General features: G+C 44.0%; 1 protein-coding gene across 1 annotated transcript in view; it reads right to left on the bottom strand.

The window, feature by feature from the left end:
- Window positions 1–389: 389 nt before the first annotated feature.
- TFAP2D (transcription factor AP-2 delta) overlaps window positions 390–18,042 on the bottom strand; it is a 229,343-nt gene continuing 211,690 nt past the window's right edge. The window contains exons 7-8 of the mRNA XM_034766922.1: window positions 17,622–17,735; window positions 390–703 (exon numbers count right to left, since the gene is read on the bottom strand). Coding sequence (XP_034622813.1) covers window positions 484–703; window positions 17,622–17,735 — 334 coding nt within the window. The 3' untranslated portion in view covers window positions 390–483. The remainder of the gene's footprint in view (window positions 704–17,621; window positions 17,736–18,042) is intronic.

The following is an 18,042-nucleotide window of genomic DNA, read 5'->3' as shown; positions in this document are numbered from 1 at the left end:
GCTTGGTAGGGCGAAGGAGGCACTCTTTCCATTTGATCCGTCGCATGGGCAAAGTTATAATACCAGATCTTCATATCCCATGACTCTGGCGCTTGCCCCATTCCTAACTATGCTGCTGGATAAGAAAGTGCTTCAAGTTAGCCTGGACAAATCACGCGTGCCACCTCATCTGAGTCCAGAAGTGCTTATAAAAAACAGTGTTAGTGTATCATTGGGAACGATCAAACACTACGTGCACAAAAAAATAGTTTAGAGCAACATAAATTAAAAAAAGTGACAATTTCATCACACAATTACTGTACACTTCTTTTCTCAGGGTTTTTTTTTTTTTTATCTTTTTCTTTTTTCCCCCTCCCTTTTTTTTTGTTTTTGTTTTTTGTTTTTTGGTCCACTGGAGATAAATCACCCGCAATGATATATATATTTAAAAAAGAAAAAATATCAGCAGCAAGACTCTCTGGAAATAGATTCTGTTTGATGTAGCTAGTCTGTCTTTTCTGTTTTGCCCTCTTTCACAGCAGCCTCTGAAGTTTTCCGCAGGGGGGCTTTCTCCGAGTTGGCGTGTCCTTGGCCAGATTCTGCTGCTCCTCCGTTTTTGTGCGATGTGTGTTTTTCCAAGTAGTTCAGCATTTCACTGAGAACAGTTTGGAAAGTGCTTAGGGCAGCACATATTGCAGGAGTTCCAAAGCCGTGAGTGATCAAACTGTACATGGGAGAGAGACAGGGAGACAGAAAGAAAAGAAACATTGAAGAGTTTACTGTGCACTGATTGTCTTGTAGTGAAATTCAAGACTTTCCCCCTCAAATATTTATTGCCTTTGGAGGAAAGAAATAAAAGAAAACCAGACTAGATGCAACTTCAAAGCGGTGTTTTTGCGATAGGAGGATCAGGTTTGAAACACCTAGAGCCAGCTTCTCAGAGGATGTAGCACCATTGACTTCAATGGGGCTATGCCGATTCACACTAGCTAAGAATCTGTCCCCTATGCTCACTGGAATTGCTGGGTTAACAACATCTTTCTGTGGTAGATTAAATAAATTCTGTATCGTTTGCTGAGTCTTCCAGATGAGACCATTAAAAACCAAGGGCCTGATTGCTATGCACAGACATTATGGATCCTAAGGTAGAGTTAGTCAAGATAAAGGTTTGTCCTAGTGTTATGATAAGGTTGACAGACCCCAGTAATCAGGATCAAACCTGGGACATCTGAAACTTATTATATGAGCCTCTACTGCATGAGCTAAAAGCCACATACCTCTTAGCTAAGGCTGTTGCAGACTCATTAATCGCTAGATGGTATAGATGCTACTAGAGAGGGACAGCACAGCCCTCCAAACAGGCATGGGTTACATCATAACACAGTCTTTTCCCCCCTGCTGCTTCCGCTCTGCACCCCAAAAGTGGTTACATTTTAGTGGTGCTGCACAGATATAGTTGATAAAGTGCTTTGAGATTAAAGGTGCAGCACTCTTCTATATCTTTTGTTATATAACAATAGGCAAAATCCTGCTGCTGGGGAAATACTGAAGAGGCAGTGTCTGGGATAGTGGCTGTTTTGGACAATAAAGAGGATTGAACCCGTGACCTCGCAAGCAAAAGGCATAAGGGCTTATAGCTTGAGCTAAAGACCCACACTTTGTAAGTATGGCTGTAACATACTCATATCCTCTGTAGATCAGGCACAGGGGTGGACACACATGCACACTGATCAATGAATCACACTTGCAGGAAGCGAATGCCCCTTGCTGCTCAGTGGTGACTCCTCTGGCTGGCTAAGGAACTGCACTGACAAGCACCAAAGAGCCACTAACCCCTGCAGCTAAAAAGCAACTGGCTATCATGGGCGATTCCCTGTGATGCAGAGATTGGTGAGAGTGGTTGAATGCACTAAAACACCTGCAGGGCTGTCAGGGAAGCACCTCCTGTATTCTGCAGAGCAAGGACAAGTCTCCTCAGCATTTTGGCTCCCCAATCTGACCAGACATTTTAGAAATAAGTGAGAGCTTGTTGACAAGAAGTTGGAGGAGGCGAGTGGGAAATAGGGTTGCCAGGTGTTCGGTTTTCAACCGGAAAGCCCAGTCGAAAAGGGACTCTGGTGGCTCCGGTCAGCACTGCTGACTGGACCATTAAAAATCCAGTTGGTGGCGCAGGCAGGCTCCCTACCCAGCTCCCTACCCAGTTCCCGGGAAGCTGCTGGCATCTACCTCTGGCTCCTAGGTGGAGGGACGATTCCCAGCACCAGCTCAGCTGCTCCTGTTAGCCAGGAACTGCGGCCAATGGGACCTGAGGGGGTGGTGCCTGAAGATGCGGGCAGCACACAGAGTCACTTGGTCACGCCTCCACTTATGAGCCGGAGAGATGCTGCAGCTTCCTGGGATTCTCCCCTCATTTCTGGCTGCACCCCAGAGCCTGCATCCCCTAGCCCAGAGCCTGTACCCTCTTCTGCACCCCAACCCCCTGCCCCAGCCAGGATCCCATCCCACATCCCAAACCCCTCATCTCTGGCCCCACCCCAGAGCCTGTACCCACAGCTGGAGCCCTCATCCCATCCCCGAACTCCAATCCTGTGACCCATCCCGGATCCCCCTCCCACATCCTGAACCCCTCATTTATGGCCCCACCCCAGAGCCCTCACCCCAGAGCCCATACTCCCTCCCACACCCCAATCCCTTGCCCCAGCCTGGTGCAAGTGGGCGAGGGTGGGAGAAAGTAAGCAACAGAGGAAGGGGGATGTAGTGAGTTGGGGCATGGCCTCGAGAAAGGGGCAGGGCAGGGGGCGGGGCAAGGGTGTTCGGTTTTCTGCAAATAGAAAGTTGGCAACCCTAGTGGGGAGCAGCAGAAAAGTTCCAATGCAGAGCACTTGCGTTTAAGACAGGCTTGACTTTCTGCCTCTCTTAGAAGCAGGAAGGACCAGAAATCTTAGGGAGGGTCATGGTCTTTTGAGATATCTGACTGAAATGTGGAGAGTTTAGTTGGTCAGACACCTTGGAGAAGTCTCTAGACATTGGAATCTGAATCTCCTAGTCTTCTGAGGGTTCCCATAAATAACAACAACAATAATAGAGTAATAACTATGTAGCATTTTTCAGCCAGACATCCCAAAGCACTTTTCAAAGGTGTTAAGCATCATTATCCCCATTTTACAGATGGGAAAAAACATTAACAATAACTACATAATAATTACTGAATAATATCTGGAGGCCCCATTGGGCCTTCATTTTAATTATAGTAAATGAGGAAAATCTAAATGTATTCATACTGTAGAGTCTTTTCCTCTAAGGACAGGGACAGTGCCTTTTTTATGTTTTGAAAGTGCCTGGCACACTGGACAAAAGATTAATATTTACACCAATCTTGCCATCTTATGTGATATTTGCTGTTTTTCTTAAAGTCTAAGCTTCTGGAGTCATGTGATTACAGAGGATCTCAATTTACATTCTGAGAGTATAAGTTTCAAGCCCTCATGACTGTGGAGAAAAGCTCTAAAATACAAACCCTAAAGGCTTCTATACCAGAAGGCAAATAAAAGAAACCCAAATGTCGGGAATCGGGGGTTAATCTCATTATTTTTAAGCCACACTTCTGATCTTTCAGGGCCTGGTTTATGATTTTGGAATGGCCAGGGTTGTGTACACTGGAATACACAACGAATATTTGTTAGCTTATATTCAAGTGAAAGCCATGAAGTTCCTTTGATAGTTGCCAGTATGCACTGTCATTTTGTTTGTTTTCCACATGATTACAGAAAAGCCAAAGGCCCATGAATATGTAAGAATATGCATTTGTGCAAAGGACTGTGTGGAAGTGATTTGTGCAAGCCCCACCCCCCTCTGTTTTTAAACATTCTGGTCATCAAGTCAGGGAATAGAAACAATACCATGTGACTAAGATGCCCTGTCACATCATGAAGAGCAAAGAGGGAATACGATATTGAACATTCCCAGGGAACAGCTCACCAACAGCCCATCGGTGTATACAGGTGGGCAGATCTCAAATAATGAACAAAACTGTAAAAAAACACCACCTGTCTGCAAACCATGTATAGGTTGAAAAAAGAACTGTATACCTGGTGTCAAACCAGTCAGCATCATAACTAGAGCTGATTGGAAAATGGTTTCTTTTTCTGTGGAAAAAAATAATGTTTTCAGTGAAAAACAAAAACCCAAATATTTTGATTCTGAAATGCCACCTCAGTGCCTCACAGGAGTTGTAGATCAGGCGTCTCAACGTCCCTTTCTTCTCTATAGGTTCGGCTCCCTCATAGGATCACATCTCCCATCATGCACTCCAGTCACACAACCGCCATAATACACAGCCTCTCTTCCTCCAAAAGAAACAGTTTTGAAGACAATTTTTTGACCAGCCCCACTGTGTATAATTTATTGTCCTCATTTTACTGATAAGGTACAGTGAGGCTGAGAGAAGATGTCCTTTATTCTTTATCACAGTCATTCACCTGGCTCCACAATTTTTTTTAACCCTTTGAAAATGCTGCAAAGCTTGGATAATTTCTCTTTACCAGTAACAGTGAGTTTATTCCAGTCAGAGGAGAAAGGATGGCCTCATGTTTAAAGCATAGGTCTGGGAGATTGAAGACTTGGGGCAAAGTATTTAACTGCAGTGCCATAGCACACACATTTAGGTACTGAAATAAAAGTGGCCTGGTTCTCAGAGGTGCCTACTGAAATCAAAACAATCAGAGGGTGCTCAACATCTCTGAATCAAGTCACTTTTATTAAGGTACCTAAATACGGATTGAGGAGCCTAAATCAAGCAGTTGAGTTTGGAAATCTTGGCCTGAGGTATTCCCAAATCTTCTGCCCTCCTCCTTGTGTGACCTCTAAGTAAGTCACTTCACCATTCCAAAATGGGGGCAATAACATAGCACAGAAATATTGCAAGGCTAAATTAACTGGGTTTTGTACCATGCATTGAGATCTTCACATGGAAGAAGTTATTTAGGGTCAATGTGTTATAACCATTATGCTTTAGTACACCCGGCATATATTCCTGCCTACAGGCATGCCTAGTGTTATGATGCAATTATGGCTGCTCATGTATTAATGATGTCCTTACTTAAAATTAAAACATCCCAGTGTGCCTGAAGGCTTGGACTCTAGTTTGGCAGCTACCTCGAGCACTCCTGCTCACCCCAGGCGGGTGGCGTGCCATTGCATTGCAAAAAAAAACCATGCTCACTCTCCATGGGTGGTGCCATCTGCACCAATTTTTAATACCCTAATTAAAAAAGCAAAAACAGAAACAGGCACCCACTGCCCAAGCTTCTGGGAACATGAACATCCCCAAAAAACCATAAGTGACTATCCAAATTTCACAACACGCTGCAGACAACTGGCAGCAACCACACACAGCTCCCAGATGAGATCCCAGCAACTGAAGCGAGAACTAAAACAGAGCCTGATTTCCTTACTCATGCTGAGTGGCACCTAACACCACAAGTGCTCCCATTGACATCAAGAGTCCTTTTGTATTTCATTTGCAGGATCTAAGGGCTTGATTCGGATACCTTTCCTCAGGTTAAGTGGCATAAGGAAGCCCTCGGGAATGTGTGTGGAGTCTGAGTAAAGGTATCAGATACTACAGGAATAGAGAACTCTATAAAACTATACAGCTAGCCTGCAGTTTCAAAGACACTAACCCAGTCAGCTCCCTTCATAGCCAAACACATGTTAGGAAAATGCCATCATAAAAGGATGGGCTTTTCTATACCATGGAGAGCAAAGATGAGTTCTGATGAGACAGAAAAGATGGTTCTAGAATCTAGGGACCTCCACCAAAAACATCCTGCTCCACAGAGCTCAAATCTTGTGGCTGATTTCACCTATCACGAGAGTCCATATGGAAAACCAAGGCAGCCAAGACCCAGACCGTAAAATGTTTTGTCACAAGACTGACAACACTCAGCATTTCACTAGAGAGCAAATATAAACTAGTGGCCACTATACACCATAGTGCAGCATGCCCTGCTTAGCACACGAGTTCAAAACAATCACCAGAGTGGCCACTTGACTTCAGGGGATTATGAGACATTTCCGGAGGCCAATCACAACACAGTAATGCAACACATCGTCCACATTGACAGCCCGGCACTTCAGCCGGGGCGCAGCAAGCTCTATGCTTCTCGTGGAGATGGATTACCAGGAGCGCTCCAGCCACGGAGTCCTGGCGCTCTAAGTGCCTTGCCAGTGTGGACACCTCAGGAGTTAGGGCATCCGGGGCTGATTTAATGCACTCTAACTTGCAAGTGTAGACAAGGCCATACTGGTATAAAGATGCTTATACTGTATAGATGAAAAGGAACAAGCTATATTAGTATTAACACAATGTACCTTTGAGCACGGCTTCACTGGCAAGCTGCAATGCTTTAACGGGGCTTATATAGTTGCGGCTCTAAAAAACCCACCTCCACAAGGGGCATAGCTCCCAGCGCCAGCGCTGGTGCACTGTCTACACTGGCATGTTACAGCGCTGAAACTTGCAGTGCTCAGGGGGGCGTGTTTTTACTCCCCTGAGCGAGAAAGTTGCAGGGCTGTAAAGTGCCAGTGTAGACAAGCCCTATATCAGTAAAACAATCCCACCCCTAACAGACATAGGTCATGTTTACACTATGGGCACAGATACAGCGCAATAGCTATCCCACTGTAGTGCCGTAGTTTAGACACACACTAGAGCGACAGAAGGAAGTTTTCTGTCACTACTAATTCCACCTCCCTGAGCAACAGTAGCTAGGTCAACAGAAGCATTTTTCCACCAGTCTAGCTGTGTCTACACCAGGGGTTTAGGTTGGCATAGCTGCCATGCTCAGGCATTTGGATATTTCACACCCCTACCCATAGTAATGTAGACCTCCATTTTAAGTGTAGAGCAGGCCATAGTTATTCTGGTCCAAAAACTGTATGAGAACCAGGCCTTAAGTGCTTTTGAAAATCTCACTGCTGTGACCTTAGTCTATGAAGAATTATCTGTGTCTAAATAAAGAAAACAGACCTTTGTTTTGATTAAATAGTATGTGGGGACTAAGAGATAATGAAGAAGTCATGTTGGGAGGAGTTCATCACCCAGGGATGGTCGCTGGTGAAATGTCACCATATTCAATGGCTTTGTAATGTAATTATGGTTTTAAAAGAGTTACTCTGAAAAGAATGATGTGGCCCTGGCATCTCATGTCCCCCCCTGCTCATCCTCCCCAGACAATTAGAGCTGTAACAAATATATAATCAATCCCAACACCATGCCTAACTGTCCTGGTTATGGGAGCTATCATGAGAGTAAAACTCCAATCAAGTTCAGAGAAAAGGTTTGTAAAGGTCACATATTGCTGGAGTCTGTCTGAAGCCTTACAAGATGATGGATGGTCCAGTGGTTCGGGTGCTAATCTATGATCTGGGTGCAAATCCCTGCTCAACCACAGACATCCTGTGTGACCTTGGGCAAGTCACTTGGGCCCATATACTGAAAGGTGAATGGGAATTAGGAACCCAAATACATTTGAGGATCTGGGCCTTAGTCTTTCTCTGCTTTGGCTCCTCATCTACAAAATGGCACTTTTCTACCTCACAGGGGTGTCGAGATGGGTAAATATATTAAATGATTGGGAGGGGCTCAGATACTACAATGATAGGTAATATATAAATACCTTATATGCAACATTTATGATACATCCATGTGATTGTGATGCCACAGTATCACATATATCTTGCCATGTACCATTACGATGAATAAGATTTTGTCACAGTAAAATTATGCATAATCCACCGCACAGTCATGGTAAAAAATAGATATTTCACGTGATAGTAGTGGTAACCATGGGGACCATGCTGCCGTGCATTAACAGTTGGTTAGTTTGCTTTGATCTAGTCCTCTTTGGTCCCTCACCAAAGGCTCTTACGTAAATTAAGTTGTCATGGGATAAAAGGGAAGGTCCTTTCATGGATAGAGAACTGGTTAAAAGACAGGGAACAAAGAGTAGGAATTAATGGTAAATTTTCAGAATGGAGAGGGGTAACTAGTGGTGTTCCCCAAGGGTCAGTCCTAGGACCAATCCTATTCAACTTATTCATAAATGATCTGGAGAAAGGGGTAAAAAGGGAGGTGGCAAAGTTTGCAGATGATACTAAACTGCTCAAAATAGTTAAGACCAAAGCAGACTGTGAAGAACTTCAAAAAGATCTCACAAAACTAAGTGATAGGGCAACAAAATGGCAAATGAAATTTAATGTGGATAAATGTAAAGTAATGCACATTGGAAAAAATAACCCCAACTATACATACAATATGATGGGGGCTAATGTAGCTACAACGAATCAGGAAAAAGATCTTGGCATCATTGTGGATAGTTCTCTGAAGATGTCCACACAGTGTGCAGTGGCAATCAAAAGAGCAAACAGGATGTTAGGAGTCATTAAAAAGGGTATAGAGAATAAGACGGAGAATATCTTATTGCCCTTATATAAATCCATGGTACGCCCACATCTTGAATACTGCGTACAGATGTGGTCTCCTCATCTCAAAAAAGATATACTGGCATTAGAAAAGGTTCAGAGAAGGGCAACTAAAATGATTAGGGGTTTGGAGAGGGTCCCATATGAGGAGAGATTAAAGAGGCTAGGACTTTTCAGCTAGGAAAAGAGGAGACTAAGGGGGGATATGCTAGAGGTATATAAAATCATGAGTGATGTGGAGAAAGTGGATAAGGAAAAGTTATTTACTTATTCCGATAATACAAGAACTAGGGGTCATCAAATGAAATTAATAGGCAGCAGGTTTAAAACAAATAAAAGGAAGTTCTTCTTCACACAGTGCACAGTCAACTTGTGGAACTCCTTAACTGAGGAGGTTGTGAAGGCTAGGACTATAACAGCGTTTAAATGATAACTGGATAAATTCATGGAGGTTAAGTCCATTAATGGCTATTAGCCACGATGGGTAAGGAATGGTGTCCCTAGCCTCTGTTTGTCAGAGGGTGGAGATGGATGGCAGGAGAGAGATCACTTGATCATTACCTGTTAGGTTCACTCCCTCTGAGGCACCCAGCGTTGGCCACTGTCGGTAGACAGGATACTGGGCTAGATGGACCTTTGGTCTGACCCAGTATGGCCGTTCTTATGTTGAAATGGGACTGAACCAAAGCAAACTAATGAATTGTTCACTTGGAGCAAACTGCAGCGCATTAACCGGTTGTTTGGTTGCTTTGCTCTAGTCTTCTTTGAAATGGGACTACATTAAAATGAATTAACCAACTGTTAATATATGGCAGCTGGTCTGTATAAAGGGAAAAATTCACGGGTCTGTGACAGTGGTGACCACTCTGACAGAACTGAATCTGTAACCATTTGTTTCACTTGACCTTTGAAGACAGTTAGAGGGATTGAGGTATAGGCTGATAAATGGTGGTTGGGGGTGGGGACTTCTAGCAGTGATTATGAGCTGTGCTTGGTATAAGGAATGGTTTGAGTGAAATTTGTGTTTGGTTTTGTAATTTTAAATAATTGGTGAGGGGCCCAGAGCCTGTATATGGGCGCTTTTTACAGTTACAAATCCAAAGATAGTAGCTAAGTAATGTAATAGGGAAATATTTATATCCTTGATGTACTGAAAAGTGAATTAGAGTTGAAATCTTGGCTCCACTAAAGTCAATGGGAGTTTTACCGTTGACTTCAATGGGGCAGGATTTCACCATACATTTTAAAAAATTATTTCACTTTCAATAAGTTAAAGGGCCCGTCCTATGTTCCTTGCACACACACACACACACACACACACACACACACACACACACACACACACACACACACAGCTTCCACCAAATCCAATGGGAATTTTGGGTCAGAAACAAATGTAAGGTTAGCCCTAAACCAAGATTTGCACAAGTGACTAGTGATTTGGTTTTGGGTGCTTCACTTGGGACACCTTGAAAGGGCTTGATATTAAAGAAATACTGAGCACACACCCTCTGAATATCAAGACTCTCTAAAGTATTTCAAACTGGGCACCCAAAACCTGAGGTACCCTAAGTCATTAGTCACTTTTGGCATAAATTGTTATTAGTAAAAGCCATTTAAAAATGTACTGTACAGTACTTGGCAATTTTTCTTTCTTTCTTTCTTTCTTTCTTTCTTTCTTTCTTTTCACATGCCAACATTATTTTGAAAGCAGCTACCATTATGATATCTAGGGCCTAAATTTAAAATCTGAAGCATGTAAAATTTTCTATGCTGATGTTAGCCTGGAGTTTCCTGAAATCCCCCAATAAAACATTTCATTTTACTTTGCTTCCATGACTTATTAGTGTTTTGGGAATAGCCAGAATGCGAAAGGCAGTGTGGGATGATGGACGTTGCCCTTTCAGGCTACAGAAGCCCGTTGGGTACTTTCTTTGCTAATATCATTTTGTGTTTGGAGAGATTTTTCTTTTCTATTGAAAATTCATAGAGTCATGTTTGACCACTAGAGAGCGCCTGTGGCAGATTTGATGACAAAACCCTGTGCAAGGGTAATTAGAACCCCATAACTGTGTTTTCGCTACTGCAGGTCTTGAACTTGGGCTCTCTGGATCAGATGCATGAGCCCCCACTACTTGAACTTAAAAAACAAAGGTAGTAGCAGACTCATACAATTCTATATGTGGGCTGGTCACTAGAAGCAAACAAAAAGCCACTGAGAGGCAGGCATCAATGTGGTTTCACAAATGCTCCCAGCCTTTGGATGGCCCTGAGTTTTCCCAGGATTCGCGTGCTCACTTCCTGAACTAAGTGATGCATTCTGCCAGGAGCTGTGCAAAAGCTCTCCCATAAGTCCTGTCTGTACTAAAGTCTTTCAGCATGTTTGTAGCCAGGTTATAGAATGATTAACTCCAAACCTAGTTCAGATCCATACATGACACAGAAACACATTTCCTAACTCACGGCTCTGCAACTTATACCAGTGTTTGCTGCCTGTTGGGTAACTCATGTTATTGTCATCCTTTAACTCAGACCTAGCATGATCCTTTTGTCATGTAGATCGGAAAACCTAACTATGCTTTTGTAACCAGGTTTAGCACTTTCCTGCTTCCCAATCCTCTTTGCAGGAAGCCTTCTCAGAGGGCATTAGCAAGGGAATTTTGAAAAACACCCCAAATCCTCTATCCAGACTTACGCAGTATAGGATAATTGCTCAGATTTTCCCAGAGTGCACCGATATAAACATGGCTGCATGGTATCAGTGGATGGTCGAACATAGTTAACACACTGTACACCTGCAGTGTAGAGCTGCTGAAACTGTGTTTTCTGTATTCAGGCCAGATAGGCATGTCAGAAGCTAACTGCACAAACATGGTTGTATCAGTCATGTAGATGAGCCTATGGTTTATGCCTGTCTACTAGAGTTGTGTGAAACTCAGCAGTTTTCAGGCTCACAGGGGGGTTCTTTGAAGCTTTTCCTTGCTTTCAGCTTGCATGATCTTTAAGTTTTGCATTTGAGCTAACCTAGAAACTCTTATTCCTTCAGTGGGACTATTCCTGTCCTTAAACACATGCTTGAGTATCTTGATGAACGGGGGGGGGGGGGGGGTCTCAACAAGAGATGCCACTGCCTGATTTGAGGTGAAGAATTAAAACATTGGAACATAGGAATTACAATACTGTGTCAGATCTGTCTGTGCTCCATCTGGTCACTGATGCTAGCTAGTACCAGATGCAAGAAACTCTGCAGTTGGCAGTTATGGGATAAGCTTGTTCCTAGATAAAAAAATTCCTCATCGTACCCAATTAAAAAAGGCTAGATTCTGCTCTGTGCATGGGAGTTTATATCCCTTCCAAAGCTCTTGTTTATGTCCTAATATTTACTATTCATTTATGTTGTCCATGTAAATGTGCAGTCTTTTTTTCTGTTAAACTCTTTTCTCACGCTGCTTTTCTTCTTATCTGTTTTGAATTTGCCACCTTCCAATTTCATTCCACATTCCCTTGTTCTTGTCTTATGAAAGAGAGTACAGGTCTGTCTCATCTTATGCGGGGGTTCCGTTCCACGGTTAGCACGTAAAGCGAAAACCGTGTATAGCCAAAATTCCATTGAGTTCAATGGCGGGCGAAATTGCCCGCACTACAGGTATAGTATTCAAATTGTTATTTTTCTCTTCTTTTTTTGTTTTGTTTTTTTTATTTTTGCTGACCGTGTAAAGTTGAAATCGCGCATGTTAAATGCGCGTAAGATGCGACAGACCTGTAAACAGAATTTTCCAGTCCACTATCTCTATACTAAACCTGAGTGAAACTACATCCGTTTTTTATTTTTTCCACCTAAAGTCATAATCAGCTCAAATTAGAGTGAGAGAGAGAGAGAGAGAGTGAGAGAGAGATTCCAGGCAAAAGCCTGATATTCTTTCTATGTTTGCCAAAATGTTTGTGAGCTTTCAGAACAACTAGTGCAAGTCTGGAGTTTGTAACCCCCAATAACTATCTAGTGGCTTTGTCACAGGACAGAGAGCTATGCAACATTATAAACTTCCTCAATAGTACAGGAGGTAAAATGTATTCCGAGACAGATTATTATATTGGAATAGGGCTGGGACAGCAGGTTTGTACTCTTGTTAAAAAATGTCACGGAATTGTTGATGACCGCCAGTGGTCATTATCTCAGTTTTATTGTCTCATCTGGGAAATATTATGTTTGGAGAGCACTGAGCACATGATTGGTGCTCAGATTACAAATAATGCCACTAATGATTATCTTTGCAATCAAAAAGGGCTACCAATTTATTTAAAAAAACAATTTTGCAATGTTGATGTATGTAATAAGAATGAATAATTAATACATTTCATGAGCATCAAAGCCCTGGACATTATGACAGTGTATAGGCCAATTTAATCCCTGCCATAAATGATTGCAATATCTTTGACTTTATTAGAGTCATACCTACTTACATCAGTGGATAACTTGCTTGAATGAATAGGGCGATCACTTCATCGAGCATCAAAAGGTGGTCCTCTGAGATGGACCAAGGCAAAGCCATGTGTCTTCAACAACACACAATTTTTTTTGTAAGGAAGAAAAGAATAATACCTTATCCAATGAAAGCAGTGGAAGCATAGAGTAGGGCAAATGTACGGTAGCTACCTATATCATCATTTGGATGGGACATTTGAACAGACTCCCCTGTTTTGGTAGACATTGCTCTGGGATCTTTAGTAACCAGTAAAAACCAGAAGCTTGGTTTTGTTTCTGTTCCAATCAGTGGCCTCCGTAGCAGCCCAGGGCTCTATAGTAGTAAACTGGGGACATGAGCTGACTCAGGAGGAAGAGTATCACCTACCGTGGAGAGTACACTGTCAGCACAAAGAGCAACACTAAATCCCCAGCACCCCTTCCTGCAACATCAGAGCTTTTCCCCGAAGGCCTCCCATTCAAGAAATGAACAGGCTTAACTGTGCTCAGTTTGTGAACTGCACAAAAGCTCACAACCTAAGTTTGTGTCAGTGTACACCACATAATGGAGGAGTGATTAATAGTGTCAAAGGTAGTAAGGATATATTCTTTTTTAACAATATGTTGAACAAATAGGACCAGATTTTCAAAAGAGCTCATCATCTAACATGCTCTTTTGTAAATCTGTCCTATAGAGTCTATAATTAGTGAGTGAGTCTCCCACTGGGATAGATGGTTTATTCTCTTATCAGTGTAGTGGATGTTGACCAGCTGATCTAACTGTGTTGGGAGTCAAGCACACACAGGTCTTTCTGCTTATCGTGATCAAGTCCCTTCCTATCGCGAGGAAGGTGATGAACAGCTACTTCTCTGTGTGACCACTAGAGGGCATAACAGCACCCTGGAATGTTAGGAACCATGTCTCAGGCTCAGATTTTGTCACAGATATTTTTAATAAAAGTCATGGACAGGTCACGGGCAATAAATAAAAATTCACGGAAGCTGTGACCTGTCCCTAACTTTCACTAAAAAAATCCATGACAAAATGGAGAGGCAGGTTCAGCTCAGCATCCACTGCTGCTGGGGCTCCAGGGTCCCTCACCGCTGCAGTGAATGGGAGCTCCAGGGCCCCCCCGACGTTGCAGCAGAGCGGCTCTGGAGGGTTCCCGCCATCTACGGCGAGTGAGAGCTCCAGGGAGGCCCACCACCACGGCTGGGAGCTGCAGGGTCCCCCCACCAGGGCAGGGGCTGGAAGCTGTGGGGGCAGGAGGAATGGCTGGGAGCTCCAGCTGTGGGGCAGAAAATGTCATGGAGGTCAATGGAAGTCTCAGATTCCATGATATAATCATAGCCTTAACCATGTCTGAAATGTCCGGGATCAAAGTCTGGACAACATTTAATTTAAAGATGGGTCCAAGCCCATCCCAACATTTCAGGGTGTTTGGATCCAGGAATTGATTTGTCCCATTATAGAGTTAGAGGACAGATCTGAAATTCTGACTCAGGTTCCGATTACAACCGCCACTTCTCTAACCTGGGGAATGTCTGGCTGAAGCCCGTTTCTTATTTTATTGTCCTAGACTTTTTACCCTCTTGACCTCGCCTATTGATTGATGTAAACCGCATCGAGGCCAAAGCCAATCAAGTGACCGGTGAAGGAAGTTCTGCCTTTAGGCTCCAATTCAGCAAGGTACTCAACCACGTGCCCAAATTTAAGCACGTGAGTAGTCCCATTGAAGATAAAGTTAAGCATCCTCAAGGATGTTAGCAGTTGGGATTGAAGTCCCAGTGTAGCAGGCATGACAAGATGGCCAATGTTAGTATGGTGGGTCCCACGCTTTTCTTGGCAGGGGGCTAAGATGCCACCCCTTGCCTCTGCTCTTGGGCACCTGCTAGTGGCCCTGGTAGGTGGGAGAGGAGGGAAGCGGGGGAGGGGTCTGGCTTTGCTCCTCACTCTGAGTCCCAGCCCCTCTCAACCCCTGCAGGTTTCTTACCCTCTGCCCCCGTGGGTGGGGTTACTCTCAGTCCTTAGACACTGGGGAAGGGAGTCTCCCTGCCCTGCCGGGACAAGTCTCCCTTACTTCGGTTCTCTGGTCTTTCCCATCTCACAACACACCTCCAAGCTTCAGTCCTCTCTCCTTCCTCCTCTTCTGACTGCCTGAAGCAGGGGATTTTATTAGGTTCCTGACAGGGCCTTAATTGACTGCTGGTGCTCCCATTAACCTGTAGCAATCCTCCCTAGTCTACAGGGAACCATGCCTTAATTAGCCTAGGGCTTATATATTTCCCCTCTACCACTCTCCCACTGCTCCCTGACCCTCCTGTATCACACAGGGCAGCAAAGGGGAGGATGGGAATCTTGACTTCAGTATTAGGTCCGTTCCCTCTGTGTCCCTTTTAAATCCCATTTAATGTAATGTGCAAAACATACCATGATTAGCTGCATTGTGTCACATTTGCTTTGTGTTCATATAATGTGACTTATCCATTCCCTCAACAGGATGGTCCCATTTATATCAGCTTATGATTGATGGGAGCTCTATGTGTGTGTGCATCTGTGTGTGAGTAAAGGGGAAACAAGACCCAGGAGACACTGAGTACTGCATGGCTCAGAGGACTATTAATGGGAACTCAGTCCAGGATGGTAAGGACTGAAAGCCATTACTCTTACAGGACTGTGCCATAAAAGAGAGTGGTATGTGTAGTTAGTTAATAGATAAGGTGCCAGTAGATGGTGCTAGAGAGCACGCAACATTGTTCCTGGGTTTTGTAGCACCAAATATAATTTGTTGGCATGAGACACTCCAAATGGCTACTTGTGGGAGCAGTTTACATGCAGCTCTTGTGGTGTCCCTAGCCTCTGTTTGCCAGAAGCTGTGAATGAGCGACAGGGGTTAGATCACTCGATGATTACCTGTTCTGTTTATTCCCTCTGGGGCTCCTGGCATTGGCCACTGTAGGAAGACCGGATACTGGGCTAGATGGACCTTTGGTCTGACCCAGTATGGCCACTCTTAAGTTCTTATCTTCTCTTCTGTTAGCTCTTAGCAGGTACCATTTGGTGGCTCTTCAGTGGCTTACGTGAAATAAATTGATCGTTTCAATCAAGTTATTTGGTGGTTAATAAATAACTTGCACAGCCCAGTGCACCACACTGAAACCATTTCCTCCACTGGCAGTAACCAGAAGCTTTGTTGGCAGTCTCAGCAGAAAGGCCAGGGACTGCTGAACCAGAAAGACTTAATTTTCCTCTCCCAATCTCCGGGTCAGGGCTGAGGTGTAGCAACAGGATGATGTAAAGCTTCAACTGCTACTATTCCTGTCTTGTGCAAAAATACTTAAGGGCTGTCTGGCTGACATAGACCCTACCTGAAGCTCATGGTAGTTTATGTGCGAAGAGAGGAAGGATGATTTTGTAATCAAGATATTAGACTAGGAATTGGGAGCTGTGTGTTCCGTCCCCAGCTCTGCCATAGACCTTAGCCAAGTCTCTTAGGGCCCGATTTTCAAAGGTGCCTAAAGATGCAGATAGGTACTTAGTGAGATTTTCAAAAGTGCCTAACTCACTCCTGTTTCAGTCAGAAGGAATTTGGCACCTCAGTGCTTTGGAAAACTCCACCAGATGTATATCTGCATCTTTAGGTGACTAAATACCTTTGAAAATCTGGCCTTGAATCTCACTGCACCTCAAGTGGTATGGGCAGGATAATACTTCTTTTCTTCCAGCTAAGGGGGCAAGAACCTTTGTAGAAATGAGGGGGCCACCGCTCTGATGCCGTTGCTTCCACCTTTGATCTATTTATACCATAGGCAATTTGGGGCAGGGACTTTCTCGCACTGTGTGTATGTACAGTGCGGCTGTAATCTCAGTTAAGGCTGCTTGGTGCTCTGTATGTTTCCCTTCTTGTGGCTCTTAGGGAATGTGTCCACTGCCCCACAGTTTGAACGCCAGGGGTGTGAATAGCGGTGTGCACCAACGTGCTGCACTGTAACTCCCCCATGTGGACACTGTGGGTGCAAAGTGAAAGGTTCCTACTTCTCATTAAAGTAGCCCTGTTTGAAGGGGACTCTGTTAATGCAAACTAGGAGCCTTTTAGTTCACACCTGCAGCATCCACATGGAGGAGTTACAGCTCATCTCCCTGCTGTTCACACCCTTGTAGTCGGAACTGTGGGGAGATAAGAGAACAGGTGCCACTGTATTTGAATGCAGAGTCTTTATGGCCTGGTCTACAGAAGGGGGGGATCGACCTAAGATACACAACTTCAGCTACGAGAATAGCGTAGCTGAAGTCGACATATCTTAGTTCGACTTACCTCCCGTCCTCACAGCGCGGGATTAATGGCTGCCGCGCCCCCGTCAACTCCGCTTCCACCTCTCGCCACGGTGGAGTTCCGGAGTCGACGGCAGAGCGATCCGGGATTGATTTATCGCGTCTACACTAGACACGATAAATCGATCCCCAATAGATGGATCACTACCCGCCGATCCAGCGGGTAGTGAAGACGTACCCTATGAGATCCAGCTTTGGAATTTTGTCCTTCTAAGCAGAAACAAAATATCTATCAGTTCCTGTAGAAGAAATCCAGTTTAAAAGACTTCCTATTCACCTCTCCAAGATCTCTCCTATTCAGTTAACCTAAGCCTTTGTCTTTCTTTGGGAAGTTGCACCACAAAATGACTTCAAAGGTCATACCTGAAGTGTGTTAAATGTCTCTGGATGTCGAGGTCTAATATTGGAGTTGGTCTTGAGGATCCGAGGGGCGATCTGTCTTGACTCAATAGGTCCTGGAATTCTTTACATATTTGTCTAAAAGAAAAGGGGAATCATTTAAAAGGGATCCATGCAATCTCCGTTGTGAGGCTGATACCCACACCAGACATCATAACAATTCAACTGTATTGGTGTAGCGTCTGTCAGTCCAGCCCTAGCACAAAAATGGTTTAGAGTGCAATGATATATGACAGCAAAAAATGACCAAAAGCATCAGTAGACAGACACTGTCAGCAGAATCTTCACAAGCCTCTCTGTAGGACCCTGTCTAGATTAAAGAAACAGGTTGTGTTGGAAAACAGGTTTCCTGACCTGTTTTTACACATGCTTTTTGCACCTAGAA

The sequence above is a fragment of the Trachemys scripta genome, chromosome 3 (assembly GCF_013100865.1).
Source record: "Trachemys scripta elegans isolate TJP31775 chromosome 3, CAS_Tse_1.0, whole genome shotgun sequence".
In the NCBI taxonomy this organism is placed as follows: domain Eukaryota; kingdom Metazoa; phylum Chordata; order Testudines; family Emydidae; genus Trachemys; species Trachemys scripta.
This window is presented reverse-complemented; position numbering and strand designations above follow the sequence as displayed.